Consider the following 15,423-nt stretch of genomic DNA (forward strand, 5'->3'; position numbering starts at 1 on the left):
TGTCCCAAATATTGCATGGTGCATATTATACTAAAAAGTTATTTGTAAAAGATTCTTTTCTAAGATTTTAATTAAATTTATTGGAGGTAACACTGGTTAGTAACACATAAGTTTCACGCGTACGAATTTATAATACGACATCTGCATACTCCAAAGTCTAGTTTCCTTCCGTCACATGTGATATTACTGTGTTTTATCTGGCAACCGTATCTGGGAGATTGTTAGTCTGAGGCTACTCTGATCACATCTTGTCACGGAGCCACAGCCAGACCATCACCGGACAAAGCACAGACACTTCACCCGCCACAGGGGGAGGTATGTGATCCATTTAGTTCCATCTCTCAATCTCTCAAAACTCCAGCGCTATTTTGGCAGGATGAGAGCATGTGTGCACGGTGGAGCTGTCAAGTGCTATCTGCCAGGTGAAGTAAGTTTTTCCTCCGTATCGAACAAAGAAGGTCGGAAATACAACCAGGGATGAGCAGCAGGCCCACTGGATACGGAATCTGACTCCTACTGGCCCACGGCAGGCTGAGCAACTCCAGCAAAGTCCTACAAGGGTGACAGCTCTGGGACCTGCGGTTCCGACACACTCCACCTCTCGGAGCAACTAAAAGACCTGAAAAGGCACACAGGGCGGAACACAGGCAGGCACACGCACGCGCAGGCACACGCACGCGCAGGCACACGCACGCGCAGGCGCACGCACGCGCAGATGTACAGAGGATGGAGGGACAGGAAGAGAGCAAGGTAGCCTTTCCAGTGACTCAGAGGAACAACGGCAGAAGAGAAGTCTGAGGGAATGACGGAACTCCCTGACAGTGACTGGCAGGACATTTTGATTGGCTGGTTGGTTGGTTGATGTGAGAAGGTTAACCTTCAGTGGTATTTCCCTAAAACAAAAGGTGACAGAAAGAAAAAGGCCACACGGAAGCCTCAGAGACACAGCTTTTCAGAGGGGTTGTTAATTCCACCTCCCAGGCCCACAGTGCTGTCAGAATCTGACAGCTCCGCCTAGGAATGCCAGGTGCTGTAGGCGTTAAAAAAAAAAACATCTGACAGCGGTCTGACCATCACATCCCACATCACATCCCACATCCGTGGCAGCAAGTGCCACACCCATCTCCAGAGGATGGGAGAATAACAGTGGGAGAATAACAGTAATAAGTCCGTGGTGATAAACGTTCCTTTCACGAGCGATATCAAAAAGAACAGGGCCACATTATGCTGTTTTTCATAACCTCCTCCATAGGAATTCCTACTTCCTACTAAGCCAGCATCTCTGAGACTGTTTTGAATAGCACCAAAAAAAAAAAGTTCAGTGAAATAAGTTTGGGAAATATGGCATACTTATCAGAAATTATAAATTCCTGCAGTAGGAGGAACCTGTTCGGCTTTATTTAAATAGCTGGTCCCTGACTTATTTGACCACAGAGCCCTTTTAAGAAATAATCTATCTGCAAGCACCTCACAAAACTCTGGAAAATGCTGCGTGACCAGTTTTGCAAAAATACCTCATCTCCAGAATGGGAGGAACGCTCCCATTAGCAACACCCCAAAATCACACACAAACTGGTTTCCAAAAATTAGTACATCAGAGAGTTTAAGGCAATTATTTGAAAACTGGAGAGCTTTGTCCTTCTGCGAGGCACTTGCTCAATGGTAAATATGGCCGAGAAATTCCACTTAAATGAAGACAAGCAAAAGCCTACGAACACTACGAGGCCGCTGTGTTTAGTTGTGGCCTGGCCAGGACAGGGAAGAACAGCACCTGGTGTGTCTCGTCTGAGCATTGTGACAGGAGACATATGCACTTAAACTTCCTCTGAAAGCTTCAGACCAAACTACCAAGCAGCCATGTACAGACTAGCCTGTCTTCGTTCCCCCAAAAACCCAGGGACATGGAACCTAGGGTTTCCCGAAGAGGTAAAATGGCTCATGCTGGCATCGTTAAATGCTGTCAAGGGACCCCCCTCCTTATTCTCCTCGGGTGCGGTCCCCAAGTAGCACCCCGAGAGCTATAAGAGGACACACTTCTTGGTGGTCTTCTTTGTGGCAGGGTAAAGCACAGCCCGGACAGCTTCCAAAAATACCTCGTGTACCCCATCCTGCATCAGGGCAGAACATTCCAGATACTTCACAGCCCCAACTTGCTTAGCCAGCGAAGTGCCCTGCTGAGGAGTTGTGGGCACTAGGCTCTGTTCCTTCAGCTTCCTCACCGTCTCAAGGTCACCCCGCAAGTCCCTCTTGGTGCCTACCAGCAGAACGGGTACATTGGGGCAATGATGGGAGACCTCTGGGTGCCACTTATGCCTCACGTTGGCATAAGAGGATGGGTTACCAATGGAAAAACAGATGACAAAGATATTGGTCTGGGGGTAGGAAAGCGTTCGCAGTCGGTCGTATTCCTCTTGGCCGGCTGTGTCCCACAGGTTCAGGCTGACGATCTGGCCGTCCACCGACGTCTGGGCGCTGTAGTTGTCAAAGACAGTGGGGATGTACTCCTCAGGAAAGGCGTTCGTCGTGTAACTGATGAGGAGGCAGGTTTTGCCGACAGCCCCATCCCCTACGACCACACATTTGATCGTCTGCATCCTTCGCTTGGAGTCCTGTGTACAAGACAGAGAGAAAGAACGTTCACGGCTGCCCGGTGACTTTAGGAAGCCCGGGCTGTCCGAACATGTCTCTCTCTCTCTCTCTCTGAGGAAGAGAAAGACGGAGGTGGCCCCCCACAGCCCTGCCCTAACGGCACCGCGGGGGAGGTTTGGAGTTCTTACCGTGGGCTGCTAGAGGGCAGGCTTCAGTAGGTCCCAAAAGCCGCCTGTGAAGTTGTGTGCGATCGCATATGTATGTGCTTAAGTGAATTTTTCTGGAAAGAAGATCCAAAGCTGTTATCAGATTCTCAAAAAGGGCTGTGAGCCCCCAAAGATTCAAAACCATTTGGAGACATAGGTATTTACGTCACACTGTGTCGTGAGATCTGGATATACCGTTATCAGAGGTGCTAAAATACGTGGTGACTCGTTTTAAAAATCGCTATAGAAAGGAGGTTCCCAGAGTTGAAACGAAAGAAGCGAGGCTCTCACAAGGTCTGCGGCGACAGCCTCAGCAAAGGATGCCCCCGATCCTGAAAATCAGCGACACCATAACTTCGGAGACAGAGGCTGGCCGGTCCGGCGCGGCCACATGGAGACGTGGGCACGAGCCCAGGCTCGGAAGTTGGGCCGCCCAGAGCCAAACCCAGGCCTCTCTCCTCCTAAGCTTGGTGAACTTGGGCAAATTTTTAACCTGAGGCTTACGCAGAGGAACGCACGTGCAGTAATTATTAGTGCCGCCACAGGAGGTGCTCATTAACTGTCAGAAGCTCCCAGGACTTCACGACCATTCTGCCTCTACTATTCTGCTGGGGAAGGCAAAAGGTCTGTCACGTGCATGAGACAAGCCGAGGGTCTCACCCCGTCCCGCCTTATCGGAATAACACCAAGGGTCAAAGGAGCACCATCCTCTCATCCATTTCTTCATGAATCAAGTATTTGGGAGTCAATGGCGCGGCCTTCATTATCTCCAAGAAGCACATTTACTGTGAGCTCGCATGTTCATACCCCCATATTAATACCCCAGCAGTAGCCTGCCCTGTCAGGGCCTGAGAGCACTCCGATTTCTTTAGCTTCTTAACTACTGCTCTGATTTCAGACCCGATTCCTACAGCATTAACTTCTTCAAGTGTCAGAACATGGAGGAAAGGGGACAAATTGTAATGTGTATTGGATTATAGAAAAAAAAAATCTAGAATCAATTAGTTTCTCACTTTGGGAATTTGAGGGAACAGACACGTCCCCCATCCTGTCGTCGTATTAGCCAAGGCGTACATTAGGCCCTGTATCATACGGACAAAAACAAAACGACTCCTTTTGGGTCGGAGTAAAGAGAGCTGGCGGTCCACTAGGGGTCGCTCTCTTCCCACGCAGCCAGTTCTGACAGGCCGGCCGTTCCACCCTGAAGCCTTGGACAGCGTGGGTCTCAAGCCAAAAGTGCAGAGCATGATTCGGGACCAGCAGGCAACCACCCCAGGCAGTCACTGACCACCAGCTCTGGCTTCGTCCCTGTACGAACAGGCATAAGGGTCCAACAGACAAGGTCGGTGGAAACAGGACAGTTACCAGCACATTCCTTAAGAATAGCTCTCCTTAACTTTCCCAGGCTGGATTCACTTCTCTCTCCCCCGGACTCCTGGAGCACTCGCTGCTGGTACAAACCACTTCCCCAGCCTCCTGTAGGTACCATCCGGTGTCCAGCATCTCAGCTCGAAGCGACAGCTTTCAGGACAATAGCGCGCCTGATGGGTTGCTGAACCGGAGCAAAGCTCGTAGGCACAAAGGCCACTTCGCAGCCCACACTCGGGCCCTTGTCTCTATAACCAGGGAAGGGCGTCTACCCTCATTTCTGCTTGTTTACATCTACCAGCACCCCCGGTACACATGGCCTGCCGCCGGGCACTCAAATTGCGATGACCTCAAGTCACAATGATGGCTGACGGCCTAGATGATGAAGTGCGGCTGGCATGTCTCAGGTCCGAAAACTCAAAACATCCTCACCCGTAGCAAACTTTATAAAGGGGACGGTTCAGCAAAAGTCCCAGGTATTTTGGAGGCCGTTTTGTACAACTGACTCATTTACTCAGCCCGCGCGTTCATTATGCTATTTTCTCTACTTGTGTGTATGTTTGAAATTCTCCGGAGTCAAGAGGTTTTAAAATAATACTTAAAAATATATCCAAAAGAACTGAAAACAGGATCTCAAAGAGACATTTGTACACCCACATTCATTGCATCATTATCACAATATCCAAGAGGTAGAAGTAACCTAAATGTCACTGATAGATGATTGGATAAAGAAAATGCAATACACACACACACACACACACACACACACACACACACATATATTTGCTCCAGCCTTAAAAGAAGGAAATCGTTTCATATGCTACACCATGGATGAAGCTTGAGGACATCATGCTACGTGAAACAAGCCAGTCCCCAAAAGCCAGATATGATTCCACTTGCTAAAGGTATCTAGAATAGGCAAACTCACAGAAACAGAAAGCAGAATGGCGGTTGCCAGGGGCCCGGGCTGTGGAACGGGGAGTTGTTTCACGGGTATAGAGTTTCAGTTCTACAAGATGAAAAAATTCTAGAGATCCCTTGCACGGCCATGTGAATGTAGTTAACACTACACTGTACGCTTAAAATGGTTACAAATCCTCAAAATCAAAATCCTACCTTTTTAAAGGGCTGGGGGCTCTGAGAGGCGGCTGGCAGTTAGGAGACAAAGGCGGATATGCTGTTTGTCCCCTACAGGAGAAACACTTGTTTACCTAGCACAATGCTGCCCCCTCCTCACCACCGCCATCCCACACTGTCCCTTGGGCCCTGCTCCGCAGGACTGGAAATAGTATAAAACAAAAGTAAAGAAGGCGGCGACCTCGTGCTAAAGGTGGGACTCGCATAGAAAGGCAAAGGAGGATGCACAGCACTGCCTGGCTCAGAGGAGAAACTCGTTGCTGTGGGGAAGCAAAGGGAAGCTGACAGTTGAGAGAGCGCTCCGGCCTGAGCCGCTCAGCAGCCCATCTTCCGTTACTGCAACCTCAGATAGCGCGGGCAGGTAGGCAGCCATCGGCCACCAGCGCCGCTCCGAGATCTTTAGTTATGCCTGGGGGGCTGCAAACCCGGCGAAGCCTGGCGCTGCACCCCAGAGGGCTCCCCTCCGCTGTTAGCCTGGGAACTATATAGTTTCTTCTAAATCATCCCATCTCAGCCGACCGAGCAGCCTGGTTCGCGCCCGGTCTGCTCGGCGGTCGGTTTCTCCCAGGTTGGACACACAATAGGAAAGACCTGGCAACGGTCAGGACAAACGTGCAGCTCCAAGTACCGCTGTTTCTAGCACATTCTCCCCCGAGTCTCGCCCCTTCCGCAAGTCCGAGTGTAATCCACCTGAAACTAGTCGGCGGCTTTCTGAAACCAGAGCAAGTCAGCGAAGTCCCCGTTTCGATCTAGGGCTTTCTGCATCGAGTCACGCAGTACGTCGGGGGAGTTCTCTCGCACCGGAGGCCACCAAGGAAGAGTCCAGGCCGCCCGGCCGGGGGACGCCATGTGAACACTCCCCAGCCCGAGCGGGGCACCGGCCTGCACCGAAGACATCACCCGAGGGGCAATCGTCGCGGCCCATCGGGAGGCAGCGGAAGCCCGCTGGGCACGGTCCCCACGTCATTCCCCACCCAGCGGGGCTGCTTCGGGGACTTCATCTGGGCGCGGGCCTGGGACTGAAGGGTGGCCCGCGTCGGAGTCACCCGTAGAAAAAGCCGGCTCCCCCTCCCCTGCTACACACGCGCCTCAACCCACCCTCAGACCCCCTGCCCTCCGAGGACAGGCTCATACTCAGGTCCCGGGGATGGGGACACTCGAGCAAAAGGCACAGGCGGGCACGGCCTGGGGGGCTCGGCAGCTCACCGGGCAAAGCGGTCGCCCTCCGGCGCGGTTCGGGCCGCCGCTGGCGGAGCCTCCCGGGCGTCTCTCGCTGGGCTTGGCAGGGGTGGCGGGCTCAGCGCCACATCCGGGCAGCGAACGAGTCCCACCCCGTCGTCGGACGCGGTCACCGCTCTGCGCCCCGACACCTCCTGGGAAGTGGAGTTCTGGGGCCGGCCTGGTCGTCGGCGCGTCGCAGGGTCCTAAAGGACAGCTCCCGGTGACCGGTGACAGGTGATCGGGGACTGCCTAGATTCTGACCCCGGTACGAGTTGCGTGGGCGGGGATCCCCAGGCCTCACCCTTCCCGTGGCGGAGTCGGGCCGCCCCCGCCCCCAGGCCCCTGTCCCCTCAGGGCCACCAGTAACAGAAAGAGGCAGCCGGGGAACTGAGAAAGTGTTGGGAATAATGGAGGCGATAGAAGGAAACGGGGTAAGTGAGCAAATTACGGTTGCTCTCAGTCACCACGTGCTAGCGGGCATTTTCTAGAGTTTTATATAAAAGGAATCACATAGGATGCACTTTTTAAAACACCGTTATCGACATATACATTCATATACCATGAAATTCACCCTTTCGAATTGTACAATTCAATCGGTTTGAGTATATTATTTTTAAAGGTTGTGGTAAAGATCTATAATGATACTTGCCATTTTTACCGTTTTTAAGTGTACAGTTAATTCAGTGACATGAAGTGTATTCGCAGTGACGTGGAACCATCACCATTGTCTATTTCTAAAATGCGGTCATCACTCCAAACAGAGATTCTGTGCCCATTAAGCAATACCTCCCCATTGCCTCCTTCCCACAGCCCCCGGAAACCAATCTTTAAGCTACTTTCTGCCTCCGTGAATTTGAGTTTTCTAACTACCACTCGTCTATTCGTAGACGTTGGCCTTCGTTGCCAACTTTTGACCATAGTGAGTAATGCTGCAATGACCGTTAGTGACAAGAATCTGCTTTTGCTGATTTTCTCTGTTGTTTTTGTTATCTTTTTCACTGCTTTCTATTTCGATTTTCACTGTTTTTCTTCTTAAACTTAAAGTTGTATTGGCTCTTCTTTTTACTGAAGTGAGAGCTGAAGTTCTAATATGGGTGTTTAGTGCTTAGAAATTACCCCCTAGAAAAATTAGCCCTTAACTATTGCTTTAGCAGAATGCCCAAAATGATGTTACACTTTCGTTTGCATTCACTTAAAAATATTTTCTAACGACTCTTTTGATTTTTTCTTTGACCCATGGGTTATCTAGAAATGGATTATTCTGTTTTCAAGTATTTGCGGATTTTTCAGAGCTCTTTCTGTTATCGATATGTCATTTCACTCCATTATTTTCAGAGAGTACATTTTGTATGACTTGAATCCTTTCAGATTCGTTGAGACTTGTTTCGTGACCTGGAATACAGTCTATTCTGGTAAATATACCCAATGTGCACTTGACAAGAATGTGCCTTTCGCTGTAATTGGGTGGAGTAAATGCGGGAGGAGGCATGAGAACTAAATGTTAAATCGAGCTGTATTCAGAGCCTGCGACGTGCTGATCAGCTCCACAGCCAGGCCACGAGGAAACCTACAGAACAAAGGAAGGGTCCTGCTGGGATTGCTAACAAACCATTTACCCACACCGTGAAGGGGAAACAGAGTCCTTAACTTGTACCCTACATTCATTCCCTCCGGCCAAAACCATGGGGAACCTATGGAACAAAGGCTGGGGATCACTAGCATGCTTTTAACACGACATAATGCTACAGGCGAAACATCACACTGCACATCCATACCATCAAAGGCTATGCAAAATCTTTAAACTGTAATTCAAAGAGACTAAGAATGATCCATAACCTGAATTCCTGGAACGCTTGGGGTCTTTTCTCTCTGTCTTTCTCTCTGGCTCTCTGTCCCTCTCAGCTCTCTGCCTTTGCGAGGAGACCACACTCTGTCTGTGGAGCGTTATTCCTTTCCTAATTTTATGTTGTGTATATTTTGCTATAAACTACAAAAATAAAAAGAAAGTCAAAAACTAAAGGAGAAACTCAGAAAATATATTTCGACCCATATGATAAAGGCCTGATTTTCTTAGTATACAAAACGCTTTTACAAAGCAATAAGAAAAAGATAAATAGAAACAGAAAACTAGGCAAAGGACACGAGCACTATATACACACACCCCCATCCCAAGGAAATACATGTGACTTAAGCATGCTAGAAAGAAGCTTAACCTGACGATAAAAAGTTTGTGTTAAAAATATAATGAGATACCACACTTTTCCTATAAAAATGGCAATATCAGAAAGTTTGACAAGATATTGTTTCGGCAAGGGTGTGGAGAAACAGGCACTCTCATATTTTGTTGTTTTGTTGTAGGCGAGTATAACCTTTGGAAGGCAAGTTATCAAAAAAATATTTTAAGTACATATGCCTTTTTTTATTGGCACGTGACAGAAAACCCAACTCCAATAGGCTTAAACAATAAAGAGGATTTATTGGTTCCTACAACTGCAGACTCCAGGGGATGAGTAGGCTTTGCAATTGGTTTGAATCTATGGATGAACAATATCACCAAAGACCTAATTTTCTTCCATCTGTCAGTTCAGCCTTCCACAATGTGAGCTTAATCGTAAATTTGACTTCCTTCTTGGTAGCAAAAGGGCTGCAGCTTTGAAGGCTTTACATCAGCCACACCGCACTGTCCAAAAGAAGAGACAAAACCGGCTTCCGTTACCTCTCTCAGAAGAGCAAAACACCAAAACCAAAACAAACCAAAAACCTTCTTCCTCCAAATACTTCCACAAACATCCCCTAACATTTCATTAACTTGAATTGGGTCAATAATCCCAATGACAGGACAATGCTATGCACTGATTGGCTGAGGCCCGGGTTGCCTCAGCCAATCACTGAGGCTGAGGGGATGGGCTTACCCTGATTGGGTTACGTGGACAGTGCACCCCGCCAAAAGCTGGGGATGAGATCGATTCCGCCCGTTCAAACTTTCTGACTGCTAAACAATGGGAATGACAGGAATGGATGTTGGACAGGGAACCACATCAGCCACAATATACTTTGATCCGGCAACCATAACTCTAAGAATTTATCCTACAAATATACTGGTACATGTACACAAATAAGTGTATTTGCGGAGACTGTAATAACAGGATACTGGAAACGGCCGAAATGGCTGAGACTGGTTAAATAAATTATGATGCAGCCAAAAGAAAACGTAAGGCAGCTGTAAATGTATCGATATGACACGATCTCAAAGAGATATTAAGTGAAAAAAGCAAAGTGAACAGCCTGCTACCATTTGTGGGGAGTCACTTATGGACATGTGAAATCGTATAACAAGGAACAAGGATATTTGTGTGCTTGGCAACAATGTAAGAAGTTGAGATTGTAAAGCGCTGGGAAAAACCGGGAGGTAACTGTTCACATAGCAATCACTGCACATTCCTTGCTACAGTTTAGCAGAGAGTTCTGAGTTGTGAGAATCTCATTGTTCTACTAGATAAGTAAGTAATCCGGCTAACCTTGGTTCTTGGCTACTGTCTTTCTTATCGTAATGCTATAAGTAATGTGTTCTAAATAAACTCAGGGACACAGCTTGAATCTGTGCTCCCTCCTGCAATTCTGTCTGTCTTTCTTTTCCTCGGTCCATGCTCCCCCTTTCAGGTACCCTCAATTACTTCGTCGGCTGGCTTCCGACACCATTTGTGACAAAAAGGGAGAAGAGATGGATATACAGATATATATTTAAGTGAAAAAAGAAAACTTCCATTTTCATCAGTAAACCAGACCAGATCAACAGAGATACCCAAAAAGCATGTGCACACACATATATACACACATTTAAACTTGCACACGCATGATTTGTATAGAATGCATCTGGAAGTTACATGACAACCTGACGACAGTCCTGGTTTCTGGAAAGGGAACCAGGGGAATGACGGAATAGGAGTGGAGTAGCATATAACTTTCACTATATATCTTTTTATACTGCTTGAAAATTTTTTACCATGTACAAATATTTTTAGTTAAAAAATATCTATTAATTACAGGTTTCTAGTTTTTACCTGTTAGGTTGTCAGAGCTAAAATATTTGTTAATAGTCAACAAGAATGTTGAGAAGCAGACCCTTATATATCGTGGGCGGTTGTATAAAGTAACACACCCTCTTTGGGAAGCAATTTGGCGATATCTATTTAAACTAATAATGCACCTAACCTTTCACCTAGCACTTACACATCTAGGATTTTATCCTACTGATATACTTATACACATTGGCAAAGATGAATATATAGCACAGTGGTGTTTGCAGTAACAAGAGACTGAAAACTATTTCAATATCCATCAATAGAGGATTAGTTAACTAAATTATATATATATATATAAAATTGTATATATATATATAAAATTGTGTATATATATATATATACATATATATATATATATATATATAACAGAAGTTAATTTTAAGAAGGTAGAATTCTACACAGCAACGAAAAAGAACAAACTACTGATAATTCAACAACATAGAAGACACTCACAATGTCGAATGAAAAGTCAGGAGCCAAGAGTACATACTCTGTATGATTCCATTTATGTGAAATTCAAATGCAGGCAAAATTGACCTCTGACGATCGAAGGCATCGAAGTCAGAATGTGGTTGATCTCGGGGCGGGTAATGACTGAGAGGGGGCACAGGGAACAGCCTTTTGTGGGGCTAGGCACGTTCTGTGTTTTGACCTGGGGGGAGGTCGCAGAGATGTACACATACGTAAAAATGTCCCCTTAAGATTCGTGCATTTCACCCTATGCAAGTTATACCTCGATCAATGAAAAAAGAAAAGGAATAATGTAGATTATGGAGTGATATGGACCGAATTTCAAGAGATATGTTTAAGTGTGTGTGGATATATAAATACATCTCCACCCACCCCCACCACACACATCTGGTGCACCCCCCAGAGAGTAGAGGAAACAATGGATGACCGAAACTCTGCTGGGTGAGTGCTGGAGCAGACCTGCTCTGAACTCATCTGATCCCTGGTGGCCTGTGGCCTAAGTTTTCAAGGCCCCCTGCTTACCGGTGATGTCTAATTGGCGTTCTGGGGGAAAATAAGAGAAAATGGAAGAGCAGCAGTATTTGAAGAGAACGTAGCTGAGAATTCATTAAAGATGATGCCAAAATTCTTCAAAATTCAGGAATCTCAAACAGGAAAAAGAAAACAAAGAAAGAAATCCCGGCCCAGACACATTGTAGTGAAACCTCAGAACATCAAAGAGAAGATCTTAAAAGGAGCGAGAGACTCTGTGTCTATTTACAGAAGTCTACAAGCTGCCCAGGATATATCCTTGCAGCCGGAAAGAGGAAAAAATAGGACCTGAATCTAAACCTAATCAAGCCTCTAGATCTAATCGATATTCAGGAAATACAAGGACCGAGAACAACGCTAAAATCTCTTCTATGAGAAGCACTCTAGGACAAACAACCCAGTTTCTTCAATAGAGAGGAAGGAAGCGGCACCTATAGAGTAAGAGATTTAAGGAACATCAACCACTTGCAATGTATAGTCCTTATCTGAATCCTGATTCAAACAAACTAAAAATAGACACAGTTATGAGACAGTTGGGACAATTTGAACAGTGGCCGGTACATTTGATGATATTAAAGAATTGTTACTTTTTTAGAGGTGGTGGTTTTGTTGTAATGTTGAAGAAAAGTCCTTATATTTTAGAGCTATATACCAAAGTAATTACAAATGAAATACTATGATGCCTGATGTCTGCTTCAGAATAACTTTGGCATGTGGGTGGGAGTCAGGAGGATATAGTAGATGAAACGAGATTGGCCATGAGTTAATGATCACTGACACTTGATTACAGGTGCATGGAGATCCGGCGTACTGTTCTCTACTCTTGTATGTTTGAAATTTTCCATAATGAAAGTAAGGGGCCAAAAAAGGCCAAAAAGAGAAGATGGATTACCTACGAAGAAATAACTGGCAGCTGATTTATCAACAAAAAAAATTAGGGTTTAGAATAGTGTTTATAGTAGGCCACTATTTGTGTGAAAAACCCACTACATATTCACATGTATGCTTATATTTGCATCGATTTGTCCCTGGTAGTTCACATAAAAATCGTTAATAGAAATTGCCCCCCAGTAAGGGAACTGGGAAACTGGGGAATAGAGATGGGCGACTCTTCGCATACCCGTTTGCACTATTTATATTTTTTTACCTTGTGTTTGTAGTACCTTAAAAATGCTTTCTCAGTAGACTAGGAACAGGAGAATTCGGTAACTTGCTAAAAGAGTATAGAAAATAGCAACGGTCATTATACTCAACAGTGAAATACTAATGGTATTCACCTTAAAATTAGGGCAAACAAGAACATTCACCTGTTTTATACTTATCACCCAGCATTGCTCTGCAGGTGCTAGTCAAAACATGAAGACAAAAGAAGATAAAAGATAGAAATGTCCATGTTTCTATACGGTATATAGATAATCTAAGAGAATCAACTGAGTTACTATTAAAATGAAAGAAGAGTTTAAGTTTTAAATCAATAGCTTCTCTATAGAAAAACAATATCCAATTATCCAAGTGGAGAAAAAAGTCTCATTCAAGGTAGTAAAAAAAAAAAATGATGGGAATAAATCTAAGAAACATTTACGAGAAAATACAAAATATTCCTGAAGGCTACAAATGGGAAGATATGATGAACGCCTAGATGTACAATATTCCTGAATGGGGAGTTTCGTAATTGAAAAAAATTTCAAATAACTATAAATTCCCATAACAATCTCATTGGGATTTGGGAGGACAGGGTGAGAGTATTCGACAAGTTGTTGGTTCTGAATTTCATCTGGGAGAATATACAAAAAGAGCCAAGAAACTTTTAAAAGATAAAACTGAGGGAAGACTTGCCTACCAGATATCAAATATCACAGAAAGCTGCGATGTGGTTCAAGAATAGACAAATAGATCAAAGGGATTGAATAAAGAGGCAGCTACAGATGAGAATTTAGTATGTGACAAACATGACATTTCAAATCCCTTTTGAGACAACACTAAAAGTACCCAAAAGGACAAAAAGTTCCAAGGGTTCTCTAGAGGCAGGAAAGCCATTTGAGAAATGGTAGCTGGGGCAAAATTTTGGCCTAGCACAGAGGCTGCAGATGAGAAGGGGCCATTTTACCACTAAAACTACAGGAAGCTCCAGGATCCAAGACACCAGAAATAGCAGAAGATGCGTATGACAAACGGGGCTGTACAGAGTTTAATTGAAAGTCTGTACAGGAATATTCAGGAAAAAATTCTCACCCTTCCCTGTAATCAGAGGAAATGCAAAATAAAAATAAGATACCATTATTTGCACATCTGGCAGGTAAAAAATACTTTTTAGTTGATAATATAAAGTATCGACGAGGGTATTGGGAAATGGGTGCCTCATACACTGTTGGGTGGCCGTGCAAATTAGAACAGCCTTTGTAGAGGAAAACTGAGCAGGATCTATTAACATTTTAGGTACCTAACGATGTGTATGCCTGCTTTCCAGCAATCCCACTTCTACGAATCTATCCTCAAGAAATATTAGCATGAATACTCAAAGATACATGTACAACGATTTTCATTGCTGTATAATTTGTAATAACAAAGAAATTGGAAACGACCGAAGTGTTCATCAGTAAGGGAATAGTTAAATAAATTATGGCATCTCCACATAAGAAAGTACCATGCAGCACAAAAAAGAATGCCAGAGGGCTCTACATATTGTTTTGAGATCTATATACATTAATATGGAAATGTCTTCAAGGATGATAAGGTGATACGTTTAACAATTCCACAAGTTGCTGGAAAATATTACAGAATGATTCCGGATTAGCCAAAAAGAAAACTCAAACTTCCGCATATGTAGGACGGTACTTGCTCAGACTTTTACTGTGTCTCTGCACACCGTGTGCCGATACGTTCGCGGACGCATAGAAAATGTTTGGAAGGGTACACGCCAAACTGCTAACAGTGACCTCCTCGGGAGAATAAATCAAAGGGCCCAAATATTTTGTTTTCCACTATATTCACTGCTGCAAGTTTTTGTTTTTCCAAAATAAACGAAGCTCATACCAGACAGGTGAATATTTAAGTATCACATTGGTGCAGATGATACTCAAACCTATCTTCAGTGCTGATTTTTCTCATGAACTCCAACTCCGTACTTACTATTAACTACCTGCTAGAATTTCCGCTCGTATGTTTTGCCATCATTTCAAACTTGTATCTAAAATAAAATATGTTATCAGAATGTTCAAATAGTCTTGGTTCTGGTTCCTCGTTTTTCTATTTCTGTTAAAAGCACTAGCCTTGTACCTGTTACTTAAACTTGAAGCCTCAGAGTCATCTTATACCCTTCCCTCTCCCGTCAGGAAAAAAAATCAAGCCCAATGTTTTTTTTTTTATCTTTTTAAATAATGTCTTACATGTCTCCTTCCTGTCTATTGTTTGCCAGCCTAATCCAGACCTTTTGCTCAGAAAATATTTATTGAACACATACTATGAACGTGCTGGGCGGTTTCAGGTGCTGGGAACAGGGCAGAAAGATAGATTCTAGTGAAAGAGAAATATATATGAGTAAAAATAATTATGCATTGATATCGGTAACGCTTTTATAATACTTATCCTGTACCAGGCAATGCGCTAAGCTCTTTAGATATGTTAACTCATTTAATACTCTTACTGACCCTAGGATACAGGCACTGTTATTAATCCCATTTTACAATTGGGGAAACTGAGGCACATAGCTCTTAAATACTTTAAGGTCATATAGCTAAGCTAGTAAGTGGAAGAGTCAAGATTTGAAGCAGGGCGGCGTGTTAGGATTTGTTGTCTTAAGTGTTATATACTCTCTTGCT

The 15,423-nt window shown here is 44.7% G+C and overlaps 1 protein-coding gene across 1 annotated transcript; it reads right to left on the bottom strand.

The window, feature by feature from the left end:
* Positions 1-1,308: 1,308 nt before the first annotated feature.
* On the bottom strand, positions 1,309-6,766 carry LOC120585398 (rho-related GTP-binding protein RhoG-like). Its single transcript, XM_039841701.1, has 3 exons — positions 6,507-6,766; positions 2,778-2,869; positions 1,309-2,609 (listed from the first exon to the last, which is right to left on the bottom strand). Exon 3 carries the CDS (start codon positions 2,592-2,594, stop codon positions 2,019-2,021), a length of 576 nt encoding a protein of 191 aa, XP_039697635.1. The 5' UTR covers positions 2,595-2,609; positions 2,778-2,869; positions 6,507-6,766; the 3' UTR covers positions 1,309-2,018.
* Positions 6,767-15,423: the final 8,657 nt, after the last annotated feature.

The sequence above is a fragment of the Pteropus medius genome, unplaced genomic scaffold (assembly GCF_902729225.1).
Source record: "Pteropus medius unplaced genomic scaffold, Ma_sr-lr_union100, whole genome shotgun sequence".
Taxonomy (NCBI): domain Eukaryota; kingdom Metazoa; phylum Chordata; class Mammalia; order Chiroptera; family Pteropodidae; genus Pteropus; species Pteropus medius.